The sequence below is a fragment of the Polyodon spathula genome, chromosome 5, assembly GCF_017654505.1.
Source record: "Polyodon spathula isolate WHYD16114869_AA chromosome 5, ASM1765450v1, whole genome shotgun sequence".
In the NCBI taxonomy this organism is placed as follows: Eukaryota; Metazoa; Chordata; class Actinopteri; order Acipenseriformes; family Polyodontidae; genus Polyodon; species Polyodon spathula.
Window position 1 is genome coordinate 78,806,662 of NC_054538.1, and position 25,201 is coordinate 78,831,862.

Here is a 25,201-nt window from a genome sequence, read left to right on the forward strand (position 1 = left end):
TCTTGTAGGCTGCAATGACAAGTTTGTGTTCTCACAAAGACCTAGGACTGAGAGAGTCTACTAGAAAGGGTGTATCCTGTGGTGCACAATATCACTTTAAGGGTTAACGCAATACAATTTCAGTTAATATGCTTGAACTATAAACAACTAATGGTCCATTAACACACGATGGAACTGTTCTGTGCCTATAAGAACATAAGAACATAAGAAAGTTTACAAAAGAGAGGAAGCCATTCGGCCCATCTTGCTCGTTTTGTTGTTAGTAGCTTATTGATCCCAGAATCTCATCAAGCAGCTTCTTGAAGGATCCCAGGGTGTCAGCTTCAACAACATTACTGGGGAGTTGATTCCAGACCCTCACAATTCTCTGTGTAAAAAAATGCCTCCTATTTTCTGTTCTGAATGCCCCTTTGTCTAACCTCCATTTGTGACCCCTGGTCCTTGTTTCTTTTTTCAGGTCGAAAAAGTCCCTCAGGTCGACACTTGGGTCAATACCTTTTAGAATTTTGAATGCTTGAATTAGGTCGCTGAGTAGTCTTCTTTATTTAAGACTGAACAGATTCAATTCTTTTAGCCTGTCTGCATATGACATGCCTTTTAAGCCCGGAATAATTCTGGTTACTCTTCTTTGCACTCTTTCTAGAGCAGCAATATCTTTTTTATAGCGAGGTGGCCAGAACTGAACATAATATTCAAGATGAGGGCTTACTAGTGCATTGTACAGTTTTAACATTACTTCCCTTGATTTAAATTCAACACTTTTCACAATGTATCCGAGCATCTTGTTAGCCTTTTTTAGAGCTTCCCCACATTGTCTAGATGAAGACATTTCTGAGTCAACAAAAACTCCTAGGTCTTTTTCATAGATTCCTTCTCCAATTTCAGTATCTCCCATATGATATTTATAATGTACATTTTTATGTACAGTGCAGCAGTGTCCAGTATTGAAATGCCAGTACAGTCAGACCCGCCAGTTTGAAAAGTGCACGAAAAAGAGGTGCCATTTATTTTTTCTTGTATATGTTTGATGTAATAAAAGCGAGTCTTTCTTTTAGTGCAGGGATCCCTTTATATACTTACGTGACACTGAATCCCACATAACAGAGGGTAAAGAAAGGTTTTTGCAGCTAAAAGTTTAGGATTGAGATCATTAAAAAAATACCTATATGAACATAATTTAGATATTTTATTCAACATCACGCAGTCAAAGAAACTGCAAAATGATATCGCAGTCCACCAGAAGCCTGTAACAGTGTTTCATGTTACATTCGAAATGTCACATTTTTCAATGTGTCGGTTTTTTTGTTAAGTACATGGAAAACTACAAAGTGGAATGCAATTTAATATATAAAGTAACATTATTTATCAGGTTTCATTCGACTTATGAAGCAAAATCTGTTAATTCTACTTGGTGATACAAACCCTCTAGCCGTAGCTGTAGGTTAGAACCCATTAGCACCTATAGAACTTATTCCGATCAGGTAAACATCCGGGATCATCTGCTTGGTACGCTACAATCAGCATTACGTGAGCACAGAGCAGGCTGTAATGCGCGCTAATCAGCGGTTACCAGTCCCGGCTCTGAACCCCCTGTGTCCATTACAGACAGTTATAGGGAGAATCTAAAACAGAATTGCAAACTGTGGCGAAATGCAAAAAAAAAAATGCCAAGACAGCAAAGGAAAGAAGAAGAGTACTGTCCAGTTACTATTATACGTACTGTGATAATAATTTCATACAGTATACAAAAAAAAAAAAAAAAAAACCATAAAACTCTAAATAGCATGAAAACAAAAGTATTTCTATATATTTTAGCCGATATGAATAATTGACCACAAATCGGCACAGTTGTAAGAACAAGGGTAGCTGTTTGGCACAAGTGACCTGCATGTATGGCGGTATTGCTGGTTAATATACAATCCCTGGCTTCATTTTAAAAGATTGTTTTCTGAGAAGCAACGTAATGTGAACGCTTTCACCCTGAACTTGACAAACACGCCCCCTTCCATTGCCAGCAAGCAAGGCACTGCTGAAAACAGGTTCTGCATTGACTTTTTAAATAGCTCGCCGGCTCTGACAGACACACAGCCCCAGCCAGCGAAAGGGACAAGCAGAAACTCAGCGCAGCCAGCGACAGAGTGCACGGCTCAGCGAGAGACGAGTCAAACAAGCCATGGGTCCGCTGATGGTCAACGTTGACAAATGGATCGAGGAGAACGAGGCTTCGTTTCTGCCACCCGTCTGTAACAAATTAATGTAAGTGCTGCTGTACAGTATTTAGTAAACTAAAAAGACATTATTTTTAAAAAGTACTTCCTTAAAGCTCAGGGTATAAACTTCTTCTTTTTGTTGTATTATTAGTTGCGGTCCGCGTGAGTTTCAACACGTCAGCGCTAAAGCACTGAACCTCAACGGGCAATTATGCAAAACATTTCAAAGCCGAAACGTCTGTAACTAACCTGAAATACTGTGCTTGTAGTGTGTAGATTTCAGCAGTGTTATGCTATTCACTAACCCTGACCCGAAGATTAACCACTATCATTAAACACGTGACCCGAAGATTAACCAGTATCATTAAACACGTGACCCGAAGATTAACCAGTATCATTAAACACGTGACCCGAAGATTAACCAGTATCATTAAACACGTGACCCGAAGATTAACCAGTATCATTAAACACGTGACCCGAAGATTAACCAGTATCATTAAACACGTGACCCGAAGATTAACCAGTATCATTAAACACGTGACCCGAAGATTAACCAGTATCATTAAACACGTGACCCGATGATTAACCAGTATCATTAAACACGTGACCCGAAGATTAACCAGTATCATTAAACACGTGACCCGAAGATTAACCACTATCATTAAACACGTGACCCGATGATTAAGAACATAAGAACATAAGAAAGTTTACAAACGACAGGAGGCCATTCGGCCCATCTTGCTCGTTTGGTTGTTAGTAGCTTATTGATCCCAGAATTTCATCAAGCAGCTTCTTGAAGGATCCCAGGGTGTCAGCTTCAACAACATTACTGGGGAGTTGATTCCAGACCCTCACAATTCTCTGTGTAAAAAAGTGTCTCCTATTTTCTGTTCTGAATGCCCCTTTTTCTAAACTCCATTTGTGACCCCTGGTCCTTGTTTCTTTTTTCAGGCTGAAAAAGTCCCTTGGGTTGACACTGTCAATACCTTTTAGAATTTTGAATGCTTGAATTAGGTCGCCACGTAGTCTTCTTTGTTCAAGACTGAACAGATTCAATTCTTTTAGCCTGTCTTCATATGGCATGCCTTTTAAGCCCGGAATAATTCTGGTCGCTCTTCTTTGCACTCTTTCTAGAGCAGCAATGATAACCAGTATCATTAAACACGTGACCCGAAGATTAACCAGTGTCATTAAACACGTGACCCGAAGATTAACCAGTATCATTAAACACGTGACCCAAAGATTTGCGTGCTGTAGATGGATTTATGTAAGGGAGATAATTAATTAAAGAATCACAGTGGTGACACTGTGTAACACAATTTTTGTTCCTGGGTAGTAAGTGTTATTTCCTAATTGCTTATGCCTAAAAAGTATAGAAAATGGCTATTATTCCCCACAAACTTTGCTTTTGTGACCAGGACAGTGATATTTTGAAATTTACCTATTTCCAATGAGACAACGGTCTTTTCGTTCACATAAAGTCAGAAAAAAATAACATATGAATCCAAATTAACATGTATTTATACTAAAGTAATACAAAGATGACTACAAAAGATTTAGAAGTGAGTAGTTTTTCGTGATTTACGATTATACTGTAAATCACTTTCACGAATCAGCCCCCAAATGTAGTCTTCTATCATGTTCTCGTTATACTGTCCTTGGTAGCGGCGTTCAAAGTCTAGTATATCCTGGTGGAAGCGCTCGCCTTGCTCCTCCGAGTACGCTCCCATGTTCTCCTTGAATTTATCAAGATGAGCATCAAGGATATAGACTTTGAGGGACATCCTACAGCCCATTGTGCCGTAGTTCTTCACCAGAGTCTCAACCAGCTTTCGGCCTTGTGATTGCCCAGGAAGCCCCGAACCACTGCGACAAAGCTGTTCCAAGCAGCTTTCTCCTTACTAGTGATCTTCTTGGGGAATTCATTGCACTCCAGGATCTTCTTTATCTGTGGTCCGACGAAGACACCGGCTTTGACCTTTGCCTCAGACAGCTTAGGGAAGAAGTCTTGAAGGTACTTGAAGGCTGCCGACTCCTTATCTAGAGCTCTGACAAATTGTTTCATAAGGCCCAATTTGATGTGCAGTGGTGGCATCAGCACCTTCCGGGGGTCCAGCAGTGGCTCCCACTTGACGTTGTTCCTCCCCACAGAGAACTCGGTCCGCTGTGGCCAGTCCCACCTGTGGTAGTGCGCCTTGGTGTCCCTGCTGTCCCAAAGGCAAAGATAGCAGGGAAACTTGGTAAAACCGCCTTGGAGACCCATCAGGAATGCCACCATTGCAGCCTCTTGATGCCATCTCAGAAAAATGCAGATATGTATCCACTTAGGCAGCTGGAACTAAACCGAACAGGTGGGTTTAAGGCCCCTGTATTTATACTACTATTTATATTACTGGAAAGTTCTAGAAAGTTCTAGAAGTTACTCCAAGTTTACTCAGCACTGAATCTATCTGGAATGTTCTGGAAAATAGGTACATTTCAAAATATCACTGTCCTGGTCACAAAAGCAAAGTTTGTGGGGAATAATAGCCATTTTCTATACTTTTGAGGCATAAGCAATTAGGAAATAACACTTACTACCCAGGAACCAAAAAAAAAAAAAAAAAAATTTGTTACACGGTGTGACTGAACAATGCAAGCGCGAGCATTCTCCAGGTCAGCAGTACAGTGTGGGTACAGCTCTGATAACTAGGCATTCTGGGATAGATTCAAGGACATGTAAGGAATCACGGAAATGCATGTACATGGATTAGGGAGTGGTTAACATGTAGAAAACAGAAAGTACTGATTAGAGGAGAAACCTCAGAATGTGACCGCGGTAACCAGTGGAGTACCACAGGGATCAGTATTAGGTCCTCTGCTATTCCTAATCTACATTAATGATTTAGATTCTGGTATAGTAAGCAAACTTGTTAAATTTGCAGACGACACAAAAATAGAAGGAGTGACAAACACTGTTGCAGCAGCAAAGGTCATTCAAAATGATCAAGACAAGATCCAGAACTGGGCAGACACATGAGAAATGACATTTAATAGAGAAACGTGTAAGGTACTGCACGCAGGAAATAAAAATGTGCATTATAAATATCATATGGCAGATGCTGAAATTGAAGAAGGAATATATGAAAAAGACCTAGGAGTTTATGTTGATTCAGAAATGTCCTCATCTAGACAATGTGGGGAAACTATAAAAAGGCCAACAAGATGCTCGGATATATTGTGAAAAGTGTTGAATTTAAATCAAGGGAAGTAATGTTAAAACTTTACAATGCATTACTAAGACCTCATCTAGAATACTGTGTTCAGTTCTGGCCACCTTGCTACAAAAAGGATATTGCTGCTGTAGAAAGAGTGCAAAGAAGAGCAACCAGAGCTATTTTGGGTTTAAAAGGCATGCAATCCAGTGCACCTGCATTCTCAGAGCCTCTCCTGATCAGAGAGAGCAGGGCAATCTGTAGCAGTGACTGAGACTTCACCCCAGTGCACCTGCATTCCCAGAGCCTCTCCTGATCAGAGAGAGCAGGGCAATCTGTAGCAGTGACTGAGACTGCACCCCAGTGCACCTGCATTCTCAGAGCCTCTCCTGATCAGAGAGAGCAGGGCAATCTGTAGCAGTGACTGAGACTGCACCCCAGTGCACCTGCATTCTCAGAGCCTCTCCTGATCAGAGGGAGCAGGGCAATCTGTAGCAGTGACTGAGACTACACCCCAGTGCACCTGCATTCTCAGAGCCTCTCCTGATCAGAGAGAGCAGGGCAATCTGTAGCAGTGACTGAGACTGCACCCCAGTGCACCTGCATTCTCAGAGCCTCTCCTGATCAGAGGGAGCAGGGCAATCTGTAGCAGTGACTGAGACTGCACCCCAGTGCACCTGCATTCTCAGAGCCTCTCCTGATCAGAGAGAGCAGGGCAATCTGTAGCAGTGACTGAGACTGCACCCCAGTGCACCTGCATTCTCAGAGCCTCTCCTGATCAGAGAGAGCAGGGCAATCTGTAGCAGTGACTGAGACTGCACCCAGTGCACCTGCATTCTCAGAGCCTCTCCTGATCAGAGAGAGCAGGGTAATCTGTAGCAGTGACTGAGACTGCACCTCAGTGCACCTGCATTCTCAGAGCCTCTCCTGATCAGAGAGAGCAGGGCAATCTGTAGCAGTGACTGAGACTGCACCCCAGTGCACCTGCATTCTCAGAGCCTCTCCTGATCAGAGAGAGCAGGGCAATCTGTAGCAGTGACTGAGACTGCACCCCAGTGCACCTGCATTCTCAGAGCCTCTCCTGATCAGAGAGAGCAGGGCAATCTGTAGCAGTGACTGAGACTGCACCCCAGTGCACCTGCATTCTCAGAGCCTCTCCTGATCAGAGAGAGCAGGGCAATCTGTAGCAGTGACTGAGACTGCACCCCAGTGCACCTGCATTCTCAGAGCCTCTCCTGATCAGAGAGAGCAGGGCAATCTGTAGCAGTGACTGAGACTGCACCCCAGTGCACCTGCATTCTCAGAGCCTCTCCTGATCAGAGAGAGCAGGGCAATCTGTAGCAGTGACTGAGACTGCACCCCAGTGCACCTGCATTCTCAGAGCCTCTCCTGATCAGAGAGAGCAGGGCAATCTGTAGCAGTGACTGAGACTGCACCCCAGTGCACCTGCATTCTCAGTGCCTCTCCTGATCAGAGAGAGCAGGGCAATCTGTAGCAGTGACTGAGACTGCACCCCAGTGCACCTGCATTCTCAGAGCCTCTCCTGATCAGAGAGAGCAGGGCAATCTGTAGCAGTGACTGAGACTGCACCCCAGTGCACCTGCATTCTCAGAGCCTCTCTTGATCAGAGAGAGCAGGGCAATCTGTCGCAGTGACTGAGACTGCACCTCAGTGCACCTGCATTCTCAGAGCCTTTCCTGATCAGAGAGAGCAGGGCAATCTGTTGCAGTGACTGAGACTGCACCCCAGTGCACCTGCATTCTCAGAGCCTCTCCTGATCAGAGAGAGCAGGGCAATCTGTAGCAGTGACTGAGACTGCACCTCAGTGCACCTGCATTCTCAGAGCCTCTCCTGATCAGAGGGAGCAGGGCAATCTGTAGCAGTGACTGAGACTGCACCTCAGTGCACCTGCATTCTCAGAGCCTCTCCTGATCAGAGAGAGCAGGGCAATCTGTAGCAGTGACTGAGACTGCACCCCAGTGCACCTGCATTCTCAGAGCCTCTCCTGATCAGAGAGAGCAGGGCAATCTGTAGCAGTGACTGAGACTGCACCCCAGTGCACCTGCATTCTCAGAGCCTCTCCTGATCAGAGAGAGCAGGGCAATCTGTAGCAGTGACTGAGACTGCACCCCAGTGCACCTGCATTCTCAGAGCCTCTCCTGATCAGAGAGAGCAGGGCAATCTGTAGCAGTGACTGAGACTGCACCCCAGTGCACCTGCATTCTCAGAGCCTCTCCTGATCAGAGGGAGCAGGGCAATCTGTAGCAGTGACTGAGACTGCACCCCAGTGCACCTGCATTCTCAGAGCCTCTCCTGATCAGAGGGAGCAGGGCAATCTGTCGCAGTGACTGAGACTGCACCTCAGTGCACCTGCATTCTCAGTGCCTCTCCTGATCAGAGAGAGCAGGGCAATCTGTAGCAGTGACTGAGACTGCACCCCAGTGCACCTGCATTCTCAGAGCCTCTCCTGATCAGAGAGAGCAGGGCAATCTGTAGCAGTGACTGAGACTGCACCCCAGTGCACCTGCATTCTCAGAGCCTCTCCTGATCAGAGGGAGCAGGGCAATCTGTCGCAGTGACTGAGACTGCACCTCAGTGCACCTGCATTCTCAGAGCCTCTCCTGATCAGAGAGAGCAGGGCAATCTGTAGCAGTGACTGAGACTGCACCCCAGTGCACCTGCATTCTCAGAGCCTCTCCTGATCAGAGAGAGCAGGGCAATCTGTAGCAGTGACTGAGACTGCACCCCAGTGCACCTGCATTCTCAGAGCCTCTCCTGATCAGAGAGAGCAGGGCAATCTGTAGCAGTGACTGAGACTGCACCTCAGTGCACCTGCATTCTCAGAGCCTCTCCTGATCAGAGGGAGCAGGGCAATCTGTCGCAGTGACTGAGACTGCACCTCAGTGCACCTGCATTCTCAGAGCCTTTCCTGATCAGAGAGAGCAGGGCAATCTGTAGCAGTGACTGAGACTGCACCCCAGTGCACCTGCATTCTCAGAGCCTCTCCTGATCAGAGAGAGCAGGGCAATCTGTAGCAGTGACTGAGACTGCACCCCAGTGCACCTGCATTCTCAGAGCCTCTCCTGATCAGAGAGAGCAGGGCAATCTGTAGCAGTGACTGAGACTGCACCCCAGTGCACCTGCATTCTCAGAGCCTTTCCTGATCAGAGAGAGCAGGGCAATCTGTAGCAGTGACTGAGACTGCACCCCAGTGCACCTGCATTCTCAGAGCCTTTCCTGATCAGAGGGAGCAGGGCAATCTGTAGCAGTGACTGAGACTGCACCCCAGTGCACCTGCATTCTCAGAGCCTCTCCTGATCAGAGGGAGCAGGGCAATCTGTAGCAGTGTTAATATATAACGTTCTGTAACAAACATGTCAACGATATGTCTTATTAAACTCTTAGTGAAATCAGGAATTCATCTAAATACTATGCAATTGGAGTCTTATTTCCATCCCTGCTTTCTCAAAAATTACACACAGCCATTGAATGTATTTAAGGTATGGTTTAGTGGCAGCTGGCAAATCTGGCAATTGCTGACATCAAGACTGGATCTTTTCACTCAAGCTGCTGCCTAGCTTTTCTTCCCCCGGGATCCTGTCGGACAGCACACAGCAGTCACCAGCTGCTTATTCCTGCATATTATCCGACAATCAGTCAGTGTGGAGCGCTCAGGACTGCTCTTCTCAATACATAGCCAGGTCATTTATACAAAGACTTCAGAGGAAATGTTGTGTACTGTATGTGTCCCATCCTGTCCCATGCCCCCCTTTCCTACCTGTGCTTCTCAAAAGCTTCAGCTAGAAAGTCGAGGTGAATTATATGAAGTATGATTCATTTGTAGAAGATTAAAGGAGTGCTGTTAGTTTTTCTCTTTGTGTTTTTGAAGGCACTTCTCCCAGTTAAATGTCATGTTTGTCGGGGGCCCGAACATGAGGAAGGACTACCATATTGAGGAAGGGGAAGAGGTAAAACCATGACTTATCCTGGAGGTCCACTGGTCAAGTGCCTTAAACTATCCACTGTCTCCTAGTTCAGGCAGTGCCACCCCTGCTACCCACTTGTTTTTATCAGAGATCAGTTTTATTTACAGTTCTTCTATTGATCTCTATTGCACAAGATCCTGTTACTCATAGCTGTTGCCTGGCGTCGGTGTAACTGATGTCTGCTTTGTTACTGTGTCTTGAGTGATAAGCTGTTTAATAACCCAAAGTTCACTCATGCACTTGTGACCCAGCCAGGCTCACAGGCTAATAGGGAATGTACTGGTGAACACTGACTCATGATTCAAGAACCCTCTCTTCATGTTTAGATAATCTGCTTTGTTACTCTGTTTCTATTCTCAAGCACATAGACGTTGCATCAGTAGCGCAACTATTGATTGGTTTCACAGACCTAGATTAGCACTATAGATTACCTCATGTTATTTTAGGTAAGTAATCTAAGATTAGTGCACAGAATCTATGAAGCCAGCCGTACGTGCTTGCAGTGCTCATCATGAATTGTACAGGGGGCCCATTTAACCTGTGTCCTCCTTCTTCTCTGTTCCAGCTGTTCTACCAGCTGAGAGGTGACATGTGCCTGAAAGTGATCGAGAACAACACACAGAAGGATGTGCTTATTCGAGAGGGAGAGGTGAGTGTGTGACTGCTCCTTCGAGAGGGAGAGGTGAGCATGTGACTGCTCCTTCGAGAGGTGAGAGAGGTGAGAGTGTGACTGCTCCTTCGAGAGCGTGTGACTGGAGAGGTGAGCGTGTGACTGCTCCTTCGAGAGGGAGAGGTGAGCGTGTGACTGCTCCTTCGAGAGGGAGAGGTGAGCGTGTGACTGCTCCTTCGAGAGGGAGAGGTGAGCGTGTGACTGCTCCTTCGAGAGGGAGAGGTGAGCGTGTGACTGCTCCTTCGAGAGGGAGAGGTGAGCGTTCGAGAGGGAGAGGTGAGCGTGTGACTGCTCCTTCGAGAGGGAGAGGTGAGCGTGTGACTGCTCCTTCGAGAGGGAGAGGTGAGCGTGTGACTGCTCCTTCGAGAGGGAGAGGTGAGCGTGTGACTGCTCCTTCGAGAGGGAGAGGTGAGCGCATGTGACTGCTCCTTCGAGAGGGAGAGGTGAGCGTGTGACTGCTCCTTTGAGAGGTGAGCGTGTGACTGCTCCTTCGAGAGGTGAGCGTGTGACCTTCGAGAGGTGAGCGTGTGACTGCTCCTTCGAGAGGTGAGCGTGTGACTGCTCCTTCGAGAGGTGAGAGTGTGACTGCTCCTTCGAGAGGTGAGCGTGTGACTGCTCCTTCGAGAGGTGAGCGTGTGACTGCTCCTTCGAGAGGGAGAGGTGAGCGTGTGACTGCTCCTTCGAGAGGGAGAGGTGAGCGTGTGACTGCTCCTTCGAGAGGGAGAGGTGAGCGTGTGACTGCTCCTTCGAGAGGAGAGGTGAGCGTGTGACTGCTCCTTCGAGAGGGAGAGGTGAGCGTGTGACTGCTCCTTCGAGAGGGAGAGGTGAGCGTGTGACTGCTCCTTCGAGAGGGAGAGGTGAGCGTGTGACTGCTCCTTTGAGAGGTGAGCGTGTGACTGCTCCTTCGAGAGGTGAGCGTGTGACTGCTCCTTCGAGAGGTGAGCGTGTGACTGCTCCTTCGAGAGGTGAGCGTGTGACTGCTCCTTCGAGAGGTGAGCGTGTGACTGCTCCTTCGAGAGGTGAGCGTGTGACTGCTCCTTCGAGAGGTGAGAGTGTGACTGCTCCTTCGAGAGGTGAGAGTGTGACTGCTCCTTCGAGAGGTGAGCGTGTGACTGCTCCTTCGAGAGGTGAGCGTGTGACTGCTCCTTCGAGTGTGACGTGTGACTGCTCCTCCTTCGAGAGGTGAGCGTGTGACTGCTCCTTCGAGAGGTGAGCGTGTGACTGCTCCTTCGAGAGGTGAGCGTGTGACTGCTCCTTCGAGAGGTGAGCGTGTGACTGCTCCTTCGAGAGGTGAGAGTGTGACTGCTCCTTCGAGACGGAGAGATGAGCAAGTGACTGCTCCTTTGAGAGGTGAGCGTGTGACTGCTCCTTCGAGAGGTGAGAGTGTGACTGCTCCTTCGAGAGGGAGAGATGAGCGTGTGACTGCTCCTTCGAGAGGTGAGTGTGTGACTGCTCCTTCGAGAGGGAGAGGTGAGTGTGTGACTGCTCCTTCGAGAGGAATGAGGTGAATGTGTGACTGCTCCTTCGAGAGGTGAGCGTGTGACTGCTCTGAAAAATAATGCATCTGCAGAATGTGTATTGTGTAATGCTGCAGGGTTAACAGTGAATGGAAATTGCTGACTATTTTTTTACCCTTATCAATTAAAAGTGAACAGACCATCTTCATTCGTGAAGGGCAAAATAAACTGAAAACTATAGCTGACATGGATTCTTTGTTAGTATTGATTTACGCTTGATTTTCTCCACCAGTGGCCGATGGTTTCTTTCATTGGGATTCTAACTTCAGTGTGTAGAAGGTGAGGGAATAAAACATATGCTGCCAAGCATAGCGAAGCATGGTAAAAGCATAACATCATCAGGGAGAAATGACTGTTCAGGATTGTAAATGCTGTGGCCCCCCCATGGTAAAGCATGGGGAGCTGCATGGCTACAGTACTCTGCACAGGGAGCATGGAGCATGGTGAGCTGTGTAGCTACAGCGCTGTGCACAGGGAGCATGGTGAGCTGTGTGGCTACAGCACTGTGCACAGGGAGCATGGTGAGCTGTGTGGCTACAGTCTCTGCACAGGGAGCATGGTGAGCTGTGTGGCTACAGCACTGTGCACAGGGAGCATGGTGAGCTGTGTGGCTACAGTACTCTGCACAGGGAGCATGGTGAGCTGTGTGGCTACAGCACTGTGCACAGGGAGCATGGTGAGCTGTGAGGCTACAGTACTCTGCACAGGGAGCATGGGGAGCTGTGTGGCTACAGCACTGTACACAGGTAGCATAGAGCGTGGTGAGCTGCATGGCTACGGCACTGTGTACAGGAAGCATGGTGAGCTGTGTGGCTACAGTACTCTGCACAGGGAGCATGGTGAAGCAGTACAAGTGTCAGTATGAAGCATGGTTTGCTTTACAGATGTTTTTGCTGCCGGCCCGGATCCCTCACTCCCCGCAGAGGCAGGCTGGCACCGTGGGGCTGGTGATCGAGAGGCAGCGGCTCCAGAGCGAGACTGACGGGCTCAGGTAACACAGAGAGACAGCACAGCTCTGCAGCTTGTGATTCCTGCTGCTATACCACACTGTTGCTAACAATCCTGCTGCTGTACCACACTGCTGCTAACAATCCTGCTGCTGTACCACACTGCTGCTAACAATCCTGCTGCTGTACCACACTGCTGCTAACAATCCTGCTGCTGTACCACACTGCTGCTAACAATCCTGCTGCTGTACCACACTGCTGCTAACAATCCTGCTGCTGTACCACACTGCTGCTAACAATCCTGCTGCTGTACCACACTGCTGCTAACAATCCTGCTGCTGTACCACACTGCTGCTAACAATCCTGCTGCTGTACCACACTGCTGCTAACAATCCTGCTGCTGTACCACACTGCTGCTAACAATCCTGCTGCTGTACCACACTGCTGCTAACAATCCTGCTGCTGTACCACACTGCTGCTAACAATCCTGCTGCTGTACCACACTGCTGCTAACAATCCCTGCTGCTGTACCACACTGCTGCTAACAATCCTGCTGCTGTACCACACTGCTGCTAACAATCCTGCTGCTGTACCACACTGCTGCTAACAATCCTGCTGCTGTACCACACTGCTGCTAACAATCCCTGCTGCTGTACCACACTGCTGCTAACAATCCCTCTGCTGTACCACACTGCTGCTAACAATCCCTCTGCTGTACCACACTGCTGCTAACAATCCCTCTGCTGTACCACACTGCTGCTAACAATCCTGCTGCTGTACCACACTGCTGCTAACAATCCTGCTGCTGTACCACACTGCTGCTAACAATCCTGCTGCTGTACCACACTGCTGCTAACAATCCTGCTGCTGTACCACACTGCTGCTAACAATCCTGCTGCTGTACCACACTGCTGCTAACAATCCTGCTGCTGTACCACACTGCTGCTAACAATCCTGCTGCTGTACCACACTGCTGCTAACAATCCTGCTGCTGTACCACACTGCTGCTAACAATCCTGCTGCTGTACCACACTGCTGCTAACAATCCTGCTGCTGTACCACACTGCTGCTAACAATCCTGCTGCTGTACCACACTGCTGCTAACAATCCTGCTGCTGTACCACACTGCTGCTAACAATCCTGCTGCTGTACCACACTGCTGCTAACAATCCTGCTGCTGTACCACACTGCTGCTAACAATCCTGCTGCTGTACCACACTGCCGCTAACAATCCCTCTGCTGTACCACACTGCTGCTAACAATCCTGCTGCTGTACCACACTGCTGCTAACAATCCTGCTGCTGTACCACACTGCTGCTAACAATCCTGCTGCTGTACCACACTGCTGCTAACTATCCTGTTGCTATACCATCCTGCTGCTATACCACACTGCTGGCCAAGTTTAGCAGCAGCTGTGCAGATTTGACACACACTCTCGAACACTTGGACTGCTTCACACCAGCACGCACAGCGCGCAGTGCATTCGGACTGCAGGGATGAACAGACTCTAATGGATTACCAGATTCTCCCAGCAGAGGGTGCCAAAGAGCTGTCTGAAATCAGTATTGGCGTGCAGGGCAGTCTGTTTCACTGTCTGCCTGTTTCTTGGTTCTGCTCCTCCAGGTACTACGTTGACAATTCCACTGCCGTTCTGTTTGAGAGATGGTTCTACTGTGAGAACCTGGGAGTGCAGTTGGCACCGATCATCAGCGAGTAGGACTCTCTCTTTCTCAAGGATATTCTACTGCATACAGCAGTGTGCACATGTATTAGATCACCCCATTGCTTCTGTAGTTCAGCAGTGTGCACATGTATTAGATCACCCCATTGCTTCTGTAGTTCAGCAGTGTGCACATGTATTAGATCACCCCATTGCTTCTGTAGTTCAGCAGTGTGCACATGTATTAGATCACCCCATTGCTTCTGTAGTTCAGCAGTGTGCACATGTATTAGAACACCCCATTGCTTCTGTAGTTCAGCAGTGTGCACATGTATTAGAGCACCCCATTGCTTCTGTAGTTCAGCAGTGTGCACATGTATTAGAACACCCCATTGCTTCTGTAGTTCAGCAGTGTGCACATGTATTAGAACACCCCATTGCTTCTGTAGTTCAGCAGTGTGCACATGTATTAGATCACCCCATTGCTTCTGTAGTTCAGCAGTGTGCACATGTATTAGATCACCCCATTGCTTCTGTAGTTCAGCAGTGTGCACATGTATTAGATCACCCCATTGCTTCTGTAGTTCAGCAGTGTGCACATGTATTAGATCACCCCATTGCTTCTGTAGTTCAGCAGTGTGCACATGTATTAGATCACCCCATTGCTTCTGTAGTTCAGCAGTGTGCACATGTATTAGATCACCCCATTGCTTCTGTAGTTCAGCAGTGTGCACATTTATTAGAACACCCCATTGCTTCTGTAGTTTTGAAATTAGTGATTATCTTATTTAATTGATTACTTTAATAGGTACACATGCAAATCATTTAAAATAGTAAGAGAAAAGGAACTCAGAGCCACAAATGGTAAAATGCATGAGACTTTTTAGAAGTTGTTCAAGATGCCTAATTAAAGCACAAAGTGCCTACTGTTTCTATATCACTGATTACTGACTGGAAATGGAAATTGTCATATCCCAGGTTTTGTGCAGGCAGGTATATAAAGGATATAAATCAGAAATCTTGAGATGTTTGTATACATTTGCACACTATATAACAAATAGTCATCTCCAAAAAGCAGTGTATTTGATAGGCCTTTGCATCTTTTACAAATGTGTGTATATATATATATATATATATATATATATTATATATATATATATATATCTCCTAGTCTAATGTTATACAACAGCTGGGCAAAACCTGAATATTTATCTTGATAAAATTAACCTGCATGGTTAAATCGTTCATTGTTAGATTTCTGCTCAGCAGCAGCGGTAGGTTCAGTGTTAAATCGTTCATTGTTAGATTTCTGCTCAGCAGCAGCGGTAGGTTCAGTGTTAAATCGTTCATTGTTAGATTTCTGCTCAGCAGCAGCGGTAGGTTCAGTGTTAAATCGTTCATTGTTAGATTTCTGCTCAGCAGCAGCGGTAGGTTCAGTGTTAAATCGTTCATTGTTAGATTTCTGCTCAGCAGCAGCGGTAGGTTCAGTGTTAAATCGTTCATTGTTAGATTTCTGCTCAGCAGCAGCGGTAGGTTCAGTGTTAAATCGTTCATTGTTAGATTTCTGCTCAGCAGCAGCGGTAGGTTCAGTGTTAAATCGTTCATTGTTAGATTTCTGCTCAGCAGCAGCGGTAGGTTCAGTGTTAAATCGTTCATTGTTAGATTTCTGCTCAGCAGCAGCGGTAGGTTCAGTGTTAAATCGTTCATTGTTAGATTTCTGCTCAGCAGCAGCGGTAGGTTCAGTGTTAAATCGTTCATTGTTAGATTTCTGCTCAGCAGCAGCGGTAGGTTCAGTGTTAAATCGTTCATTGTTAGATTTCTGCTCAGCAGCAGCGGTAGGTTCAGTGTTAAATCGTTCATTGTTAGATTTCTGCTCAGCAGCAGCGGTAGGTTCAGTGTTAAATCGTTCATTGTTAGATTTCTGCTCAGCAGCAGCGGTAGGTTCAGTGTTAAATCGTTCATTGTTAGATTTCTGCTCAGCAGCAGCGGTAGGTTCAGTGTTAAATCGTTCATTGTTAGATTTCTGCTCAGCAGCAGCGGTAGGTTCAGTGTTAAATCGTTCATTGTTAGATTTCTGCTCAGCAGCAGCGGTAGGTTCAGTGTTAAATCGTTCATTGTTAGATTTCTGCTCAGCAGCAGCGGTAGGTTCAGTGTTAAATCGTTCATTGTTAGATTTCTGCTCAGCAGCAGCGGTAGGTTCAGTGTTAAATCGTTCATTGTTAGATTTCTGCTCAGCAGCAGCAGCGGTAGGTTCAGTGTTAAATCGTTCATTGTTAGATTTCTGCTCAGCAGCAGCGGTAGGTTCAGTGTTAAATCGTTCATTGTTAGATTTCTGCTCAGCAGCAGCGGTAGGTTCAGTGTTAAATCGTTCATTGTTAGATTTCTGCTCAGCAGCAGCGGTAGGTTCAGTGTTAAATCGTTCATTGTTAGATTTCTGCTCAGCAGCAGCGGTAGGTTCAGTGTTAAATCGTTCATTGTTAGATTTCTGCTCAGCAGCAGCGGTAGGTTCAGTGTTAAATTGTTCATTGTTAGATTTCTGCTCAGCAGCAGCGGTAGGTTCAGTGTTAAATCGTTCATTGTTAGATTTCTGCTCAGCAGCAGCGGTAGGTTCAGTGTTAAATTGTTCATTGTTAGATTTCTGCTCAGCAGCAGCGGTAGGTTCAGTGTTAAATCGTTCATTGTTAGATTTCTGCTCAGCAGCAGCGGTAGGTTCAGTGTTAAATCGTTCATTGTTAGATTTCTGCTCAGCAGCAGCGGTAGGTTCAGTGTTAAATCGTTCATTGTTAGATTTCTGCTCAGCAGCAGCGGTAGGTTCAGTGTTAAATCGTTCATTGTTAGATTTCTGCTCAGCAGCAGCGGTAGGTTCAGTGTTAAATCGTTCATTGTTAGATTTCTGCTCAGCAGCAGCGGTAGGTTCAGTGTTAAATCGTTCATTGTTAGATTTCTGCTCAGCAGCAGCGGTAGGTTCAGTGTTAAATCGTTCATTGTTAGATTTCTGCTCAGCAGCAGCGGTAGGTTCAGTGTTAAATCGTTCATTGTTAGATTTCTGCTCAGCAGCAGCGGTAGGTTCAGTGTTAAATCGTTCATTGTTAGATTTCTGCTCAGCAGCAGCGGTAGGTTCAGTGTTAAATCGTTCATTGTTAGATTTCTGCTCAGCAGCAGCGGTAGGTTCAGTGTTAAATCGTTCATTGTTAGATTTCTGCTCAGCAGCAGCAGCGGTAGGTTCAGTGTTAAATCGTTCATTGTTAGATTTCTGCTCAGCAGCAGCGGTAGGTTCAGTGTTAAATCGTTCATTGTTAGATTTCTGCTCAGCAGCAGCGGTAGGTTCAGTGTTAAATCGTTCATTGTTAGATTTCTGCTCAGCAGCAGCGGTAGGTTCAGTGTTAAATCGTTCATTGTTAGATTTCTGCTCAGCAGCAGCAGCGGTAGGTTCAGTGTTAAATCGTTCATTGTTAGATTTCTGCTCAGCAGCAGCGGTAGGTTCAGTGTTAAATCGTTCATTGTTAGATTTCTGCTCAGCAGCAGCGGTAGGTTCAGTGTTAAATCGTTCATTGTTAGATTTCTGCTCAGCAGCAGCGGTAGGTTCAGTGTTAAATCGTTCATTGTTAGATTTCTGCTCAGCAGCAGCGGTAGGTTCAGTGTTAAATCGTTCATTGTTAGATTTCTGCTCAGCAGCAGCGGTAGGTTCAGTGTTAAATCGTTCATTGTTAGATTTCTGCTCAGCAGCAGCGGTAGGTTCAGTGTTAAATCGTTCATTGTTAGATTTCTGCTCAGCAGCAGCGGTAGGTTCAGTGTTAAATCGTTCATTGTTAGATTTCTGCTCAGCAGCAGCGGTAGGTTCAGTGTTAAATCGTTCATTGTTAGATTTCTGCTCAGCAGCAGCGGTAGGTTCAGTGTTAAATCGTTCATTGTTAGATTTCTGCTCAGCAGCAGCGGTAGGTTCAGTGTTAAATCGTTCATTGTTAGATTTCTGCTCAGCAGCAGCGGTAGGTTCAGTGTTAAATCGTTCATTGTTAGATTTCTGCTCAGCAGCAGCGGTAGGTTCAGTGTTAAATCGTTCATTGTTAGATTTCTGCTCAGCAGCAGCGGTAGGTTCAGTGTTAAATCGTTCATTGTTAGATTTCTGCTCAGCAGCAGCGGTAGGTTCAGTGTTAAATCGTTCATTGTTAGATTTCTGCTCAGCAGCAGCGGTAGGTTCAGTGTTAAATCGTTCATTGTTAGATTTCTGCTCAGCAGCAGCGGTAGGTTCAGTGTTAAATCGTTCATTGTTAGATTTCTGCTCAGCAGCAGCGGTAGGTTCAGTGTTAAATCGTTCATTGTTAGATTTCTGCTCAGCAGCAGCGGTAGGTTCAGTGTTAAATCGTTCATTGTTAGATTTCTGCTCAGCAGCAGCGGTAGGTTCAGTGTTAAATTGTTCATTGTTAGATTTCTGCTCAGCAGCAGCGGTAGGTTCAGTGTTAAATCGTTCATTGTTAGATTTCTGCTCAGCAGCAGCGGTAGGTTCAGTGTTAAATCGTTCATTGTTAGATTTCTGCTCAGCAGCAGCGGTAGGTTCAGTGTTAAATCGTTCATTGTTAGATTTCTGCTCAGCAGCAGCGGTAGGTTCAGTGTTAAATCGTTCATTGTTAGATTTCTGCTCAGCAGCAGCGGTAGGTTCAGTGTTAAATCGTTCATTGTTAGATTTCTGCTCAGCAGCAGCGGTAGGTTCAGTGTTAAATCGTTCATTGTTAGATTTCTGCTCAGCAGCAGCGGTAGGTTCAGTGTTAAATCGTTCATTGTTAGATTTCTGCTCAGCAGCAGCGGTAGGTTCAGTGTTAAATCGTTCATTGTTAGATTTCTGCTCAGCAGCAGCGGTAGGTTCAGTGTTAAATCGTTCATTGTTAGATTTCTGCTCAGCAGCAGCGGTAGGTTCAGTGTTAAATCGTTCATTGTTAGATTTCTGCTCAGCAGCAGCGGTAGGTTCAGTGTTAAATCGTTCATTGTTAGATTTCTGCTCAGCAGCAGCGGTAGGTTCAGTGTTAAATCGTTCATTGTTAGATTTCTGCTCAGCAGCAGCGGTAGGTTCAGTGTTAAATCGTTCATTGTTAGATTTCTGCTCAGCAGCAGCGGTAGGTTCAGTGTTAAATCGTTCATTGTTAGATTTCTGCTCAGCAGCAGCGGTAGGTTCAGTGTTAAATCGTTCATTGTTAGATTTCTGCTCAGCAGCAGCGGTAGGTTCAGTGTTAAATCGTTCATTGTTAGATTTCTGCTCAGCAGCAGCGGTAGGTTCAGTGTTAAATCGTTCATTGTTAGATTTCTGCTCAGCAGCAGCGGTAGGTTCAGTGTTAAATCGTTCATTGTTAGATTTCTGCTCAGCAGCAGCGGTAGGTTCAGTGTTAAATCGTTCATTGTTAGATTTCTGCTCAGCAGCAGCGGTAGGTTCAGTGTTAAATCGTTCATTGTTAGATTTCTGCTCAGCAGCAGCGGTAGGTTCAGTGTTAAATCGTTCATTGTTAGATTTCTGCTCAGCAGCAGCGGTAGGTTCAGTGTTAAATCGTTCATTGTTAGATTTCTGCTCAGCAGCAGCGGTAGGTTCAGTGTTAAATCGTTCATTGTTAGATTTCTGCTCAGCAGCAGCGGTAGGTTCAGTGTTAAATCGTTCATTGTTAGATTTCTGCTCAGCAGCAGCGGTAGGTTCAGTGTTAAATCGTTCATTGTTAGATTTCTGCTCAGCAGCAGCGGTAGGTTCAGTGTTAAATCGTTCATTGTTAGATTTCTGCTCAGCAGCAGCGGTAGGTTCAGTGTTAAATCGTTCATTGTTAGATTTCTGCTCAGCAGCAGCGGTAGGTTCAGTGTTAAATCGTTCATTGTTAGATTTCTGCTCAGCAGCAGCGGTAGGTTCAGTGTTAAATCGTTCATTGTTAGATTTCTGCTCAGCAGCAGCGGTAGGTTCAGTGTTAAATCGTTCATTGTTAGATTGCATTCCAGTGTGAACACATTATTTAATTCATATTTTACTACTAGCAATAAGGGTCAGGCAGTAGCATTTACAGGGGAAAATGAGCATTGTGAAATAAATTAAACTGTTGCATAAGTCACCTTTGTTTTTGAAAGTGTGTATCATTGGTGACAACCAGTTGTATTTTTATTTCTTTTTGCTATTTTAGGTTTTTTAGCTCTGAACAGTACAAAACAGGCAAACCAAAACCAGGTACAATACTTTATTTTTTTACATCTTTTAACTGATAATACATGCTTGAAGACTTGGCCCTGTGTTGAAACAATGCCTGTGTTTGAATGCCTAACAGAAGCCAGGACCACTCTCAGGTGATGGGAATATGACAGTAGATATATTACAGGGGGATCCCAATTGTACAGCCACACTGTCGTCCTGCACCCTGCATACAATGTCAATATAGTGTGTGATGACCATAGACACTAACACAGGGCTGGCATTGATAGAGAATGAGTTTCTGTGCTGACATTATACATCACACCCCCCTGGAACCAATCAGCAGCAGCTACACTCAGCATAGATCTCACTCAGAATGCCACTGTCGAAGCATTCAAAATGTTTAATCCACAACAGGCTGTATAGAAACAGACTGAGTGTGTTAATAGCAGTTTTGTATGTATATACTTTGTATACACGTATGTTTATGCGTATTCATTGGCTAGCCCTAATCAAGTTGACATGTCCCACTGATACGAGGTAGTCACTGAACACTTAGAAACATACATTACTGTACACATCACTGGATAGCCCTTCATTGTTTGTGTGTGTGTGTATTTATGTATATGCTGAGCCACTGCGATCTCCCCAGAGCTGTAACTCATACCTGTTCTGTGTTGCAGAGGAGCTTCTGAAACAGACACCCTTCCCTTTCAACAGCACCCACGTGATGACTCCTTTCTGCTTCAAAGAGTGGATAGACAAGCACAGGCAGGAGCTGAGCAGGAAACCCTGCCTGGACATGTTCGGGGCGCAGTTTGAAACAGAGGTGTCCTCTCTCTCTCTCTCTCTCTCTGTTTTCACTGGGGGGTGCAGTTTGAAACAGAGGTGCCTTCTCCCTCTCCGCTTTCACTGGGGGGCGCAGTTTGAAACAGAGGTGCCCTCTCTCTCTCTCTCTCTATGCTTTCACTGGGGGGTGCAGTTTGAAACAGAGGTTTCTTCTCTCTCTCTGTCTCTCTCTCTCTCTCTATGCTTTCACAGGGGGGCGCAGTTTGAAACAGAGGTGCCCTCTCCCTCTCTCTCTCTCTCTCTCTCTCTCTCTGCAGTTTGAAACAGAGGTGCCCTCTCCCTCTCTGCTTTCACTGGGGGCGGCAGTTTGAAACAGAGGTGCCCTCTCCCTCTCTGCTTTCACTGGGGGGCACAGTTTGAAACAGAGGTGCCCTCTCTCTCTCTGTTTTCACTGGGGGGCACTGTTTGAAACAGAGGTGCCCTCTCTCTTTCTCTCTCTCTCTCTCTCTCTCTCTCTCTCTCTCTCTCTCTCTCTCTCTCTCTCTCTCTCTTTCACTGGGGGGCGCAGTTTGAAACAGAGGTTTCCTCTCTCTCTCTCTCTCTCTCTCTCTCTCTCTCTCTCTATGCTTTCACTGGGGGGTGCAGTTTGAAACAGAGGTGCCCTCTCTCTCTCTCTCTCTCTCTCTCTTCTTTCACTGGGGGGCGCAGTTTGAAACAGAGGTGCCCTCTCCCTCTTCGCTTTCACTGGGGGGTGCAGTTTGTTTTTGTGATGCACGCCTTCATTTATTAGCTACTTGAGTTCTAACACAGAGTTAACCTTCTAGAAGTGTCCTGTGATAAAAGCATAGCAACGTCTCACAAAGCACAGCGAATGCATTGTTAATTGTTGTAAAGCCCATTAAAAAAATCCTTAATTTGTTATTTTACAGGAGAAATGGCAAATGAAATTAAATGAAATGATAAATAAAGGCAAAAAATACGAATATCAACAAGAACGATATAGGCTTTAATAAAAGCCTTCGAAAACTGTCCCATAGTAAAAGCACAGGAAAGTGTAATAAAGCACAGTGAAAGCATAAGCAAGCATTGTAAAGCACAGAGAGGTATGGTAAAGCATAGGGAAGAAGCACTGTAAAGCACAGAGAGGTATGGCAAAACATAGGGAAGCTTTATAAAGCACAGAGAGGTATGGTAAAGCATAGGGAAGCATTGTGAAGCCCAGAGAGGTATAGTAAGCATAGGGAAGCATTGTAAAGCATAGAGAGGTATGGTAATGCATTGGGAAGCATTGTAAAGCACAGAAAGGTATGGTAATGCATTGGGAAGCATTGTAAAACACAGAGAGGTATGGTAAAGCATGGTATATTATGATAAATGCATAGTATAACCATGATAAAGAATGGAGCAACACTGCAAAATGACTGTACCCTGCAAATGGACTGTGGTAAACATTCTTAAGGGTGTTTAGTGAGTATCAGAAGGATATTTCTCAGAGTTCTGCAGAACATCTTATAAAATTTGTATTGTAAAGCCAGAAACATTTGCGACCAAAATGTTTGGCAGATCACACCCATAAAACCTATTTTGCCCCAGAAATGTTGGCGACCTGTTGCAATATACAAAGTATGTGTTGTTAGTGGAATTTGATATTTGTGCCAAAAAATGTTTGTGTGGGGTTTTTTTGTTAGTTTTTTTTTTTTCCATTCGTGAGAAATGCATAACAAAAGTCTTGCAAATATTTATGGCTTTACAGTTCCTTCAGGATCATCTTTATAAATCCAGGCTTTTTTATATGACTATAATTCAGTGTGCATTTTTGATGTAACACTGCTAATAATGACCCATCCGTAGTGCTTACTCGTGCAGCCGTTGCAGAAGCTGGAGTTTTGACTGGACCTCATTGTGCACTCAGTGCTTTAATCTTTGTAGAAGCAGGGACCCCTGTGATGTCACATATGTTCTGAATTCTTATAACAAAGATTCCGCTTCTGTTCCTTTCTTTACCACAGACTGTGCTCTATGGAAATGGAGAAAGTGAAGGATGCAAACCCTACGCAGACATCTGGATATGGCAGCTGGTAGGTCTGTCTTACTGTGTTTGTTATAAAAGCAAGTAGACACATTTGTTATTTTTGATGCTGAGTAGCAATGCTCTTGTGTATCTAGACCCATGTAATTTCCCTTCATTATAGGAGATTCATGTATCAGGGATGTAGTGGAGATGTCTGGACTTGTGCATTGCGTACTGCAAAGTGTTAGCTGTATCTTCAGAACAGCTCATCATCCAAGTGCAGAATAGTTTTAATCTCTAATAGGCTGGTCTGATATTCATTAATCTCTAATAGGCTGGTCTGATATACATTAATCTCTAATAGGCTGGTCTGATATACATTAATCTCTAATAGACTGGTCTGATATACCTTAATCTCTAATAGGCTGGTCTGATATACATTAATCTCTAATAGGATGGTCTGATATAGACTGTCTGTTATACATTAATCTCTAATAGGCTGGTCTGATATACCTTAATCTCTATTAGGCTGGTCTGATATTCATTAATCTCTAATAGACTGGTCTGTTATACATTAATCTCTAATAGGCTGGTCTGATATACATTAATCTCTAATAGGCTGGTCTGATATACATTAATCTCTAATAGGCTGGTCTGATATACATTAATCTCTAATAGGCTGGTCTGATATACATTAATCTCTAATAGGCTGGTCTGATATTCATTAATCTCTAATAGGCTGGTCTGATGTACATTAATCTCTAATAGACTGGTCTGTTATACATTAATCTCTAATAGGCTGGTCTGATGTACATTAATCTCTGTATTCCTTACACAAAGTTATTTCAAGCACTATGGTTGTACAGTGAGATCACTTTTCAGGCAACTGATGCCTGACTGTCTGTGCTGTTGAAGTTCACCTCTTGTTTAACTATTGTCTGATTTTGATAAAACTGCATTGGCATTTAAGGTGGGATATGTGCATGGTACCCTGGCTGGGAGGGATGGAAGTGTCTCACAGATCCTGTTTGTCTCAGGGCTCTGTGGATGTAGGTGCATGATACCCTGGCTGGGAGGGATGGAAGTGTCTCACAGATCCTGTTTGTCTCAGGGCTCTGTGGATGTAGGTGCATGATACCCTGGCTGGGAGGGATGGAAGTGTCTCACAGATCCTGTTTGTCTCAGGGCTCTGTGGATGTAGGTGCATGATACCCTGGCTGGGAGGGATGGAAGTGTCTCACAGATCCTGTTGTCTCAGGGCTCTGTGGATGTAGGTGCATGGTACCCTGGCTGGGAGGGATGGAAGTGTCTCACAGATCCTGTTTGTCTCAGGGCTCTGTGGATGTAGGTGCATGATACCCTGGCTGGGAGGGATGGAAGTGTCTCACAGATCCTGTTTGTCTCAGGGCTCTGTGGATGTAGGTGCATGATACCCTGGCTGGGAGGGATGGAAGTGTCTCACAGATCCTGTTTGTCTCAGGGCTCTGTGGATGTAGGTGCATGATACCCTGGCTGGGAGGGATGGAAGTGTCTCACAGATCCTGTTTGTCTCAGGGCTCTGTGGATGTAGGTGCATGATACCCTGGCTGGGAGGGATGGAAGTGTCTCACAGATCCTGTTTGTCTCAGGGCTCTGTGGATGTAGGTGCATGATACCCTGGCTGGGAGGGATGGAAGTGTCTCACAGATCCTGTTTGTCTTACAGGAAGGCACGTCGCAGGTGACACTGGATGAAGAAAGCGTCACACTGTCAGCGGGAGAGAGTTACCTCATCCCTGGGCAGAACAAGTGAGTTTGCAAATACTAGAAGCTTTGTAGATTCAAGGAGAAACATTTCAGCTAAAGCTCTTTCTCATTTGTCTTTCCAGGTACCTTTGGAAGAGAAGTGAAGGCTGTATTGCACTGTATATAGCACAGGATCCTGAGAGAAAGAGACCGCACTCCTGAAGATGGCCCTTCAATCTGGAACTGCAGAGACTGCTTCATCACATTCAACTTGATACATTCATTACAATCATATCACCCAGGGCTGTGCTAAATTCACTGCTACTGTATTTAACTGTATTC

At 45.5% G+C, this 25,201-nt stretch overlaps 1 protein-coding gene across 3 annotated transcripts; it reads left to right on the forward strand.

The window, feature by feature from the left end:
- The first annotated feature begins 2,044 nt into the window (after positions 1–2,044).
- Positions 2,045–25,201, forward strand: haao (3-hydroxyanthranilate 3,4-dioxygenase). 3 transcript variants are annotated; one of them, XM_041251432.1, is made up of 11 exons: positions 2,046–2,256; positions 9,294–9,372; positions 9,956–10,039; positions 12,462–12,568; positions 14,148–14,237; positions 20,331–20,374; positions 21,019–21,152; positions 21,833–21,844; positions 23,134–23,202; positions 24,840–24,922; positions 25,003–25,201. In XM_041251432.1, exons 1-11 carry the CDS (start codon positions 2,174–2,176, stop codon positions 25,079–25,081), a joined length of 864 nt encoding a protein of 287 aa, XP_041107366.1. In that variant the 5' UTR covers positions 2,046–2,173; the 3' UTR covers positions 25,082–25,201. The 3 variants fall into 3 exon arrangements, with proteins under 3 accessions (XP_041107368.1, XP_041107366.1, XP_041107365.1); XM_041251431.1 differs by lacking the exon at positions 21,833–21,844 and having other exon boundaries at positions 2,047–2,256; positions 21,019–21,164; XM_041251434.1 differs by lacking the exons at positions 14,148–14,237; positions 21,833–21,844 and having other exon boundaries at positions 2,045–2,256; positions 21,019–21,164.

Coding starts and splice junctions, on each gene's coding strand:
- haao (XM_041251432.1), top strand. CDS start 2,174: ATGGGTCCGCTGATGGTCAACGTTGACAAATGGATCGAGGAGAACGAG. Junction 2,257..9,293: donor CCCGTCTGTAACAAATTAAT/GTAAGTGCTGCT, acceptor GTGTTTTTGAAG/GCACTTCTCCCAGTTAAATG. Junction 10,040..12,461: donor TGCTTATTCGAGAGGGAGAG/GTGAGTGTGTGA, acceptor TTTGCTTTACAG/ATGTTTTTGCTGCCGGCCCG.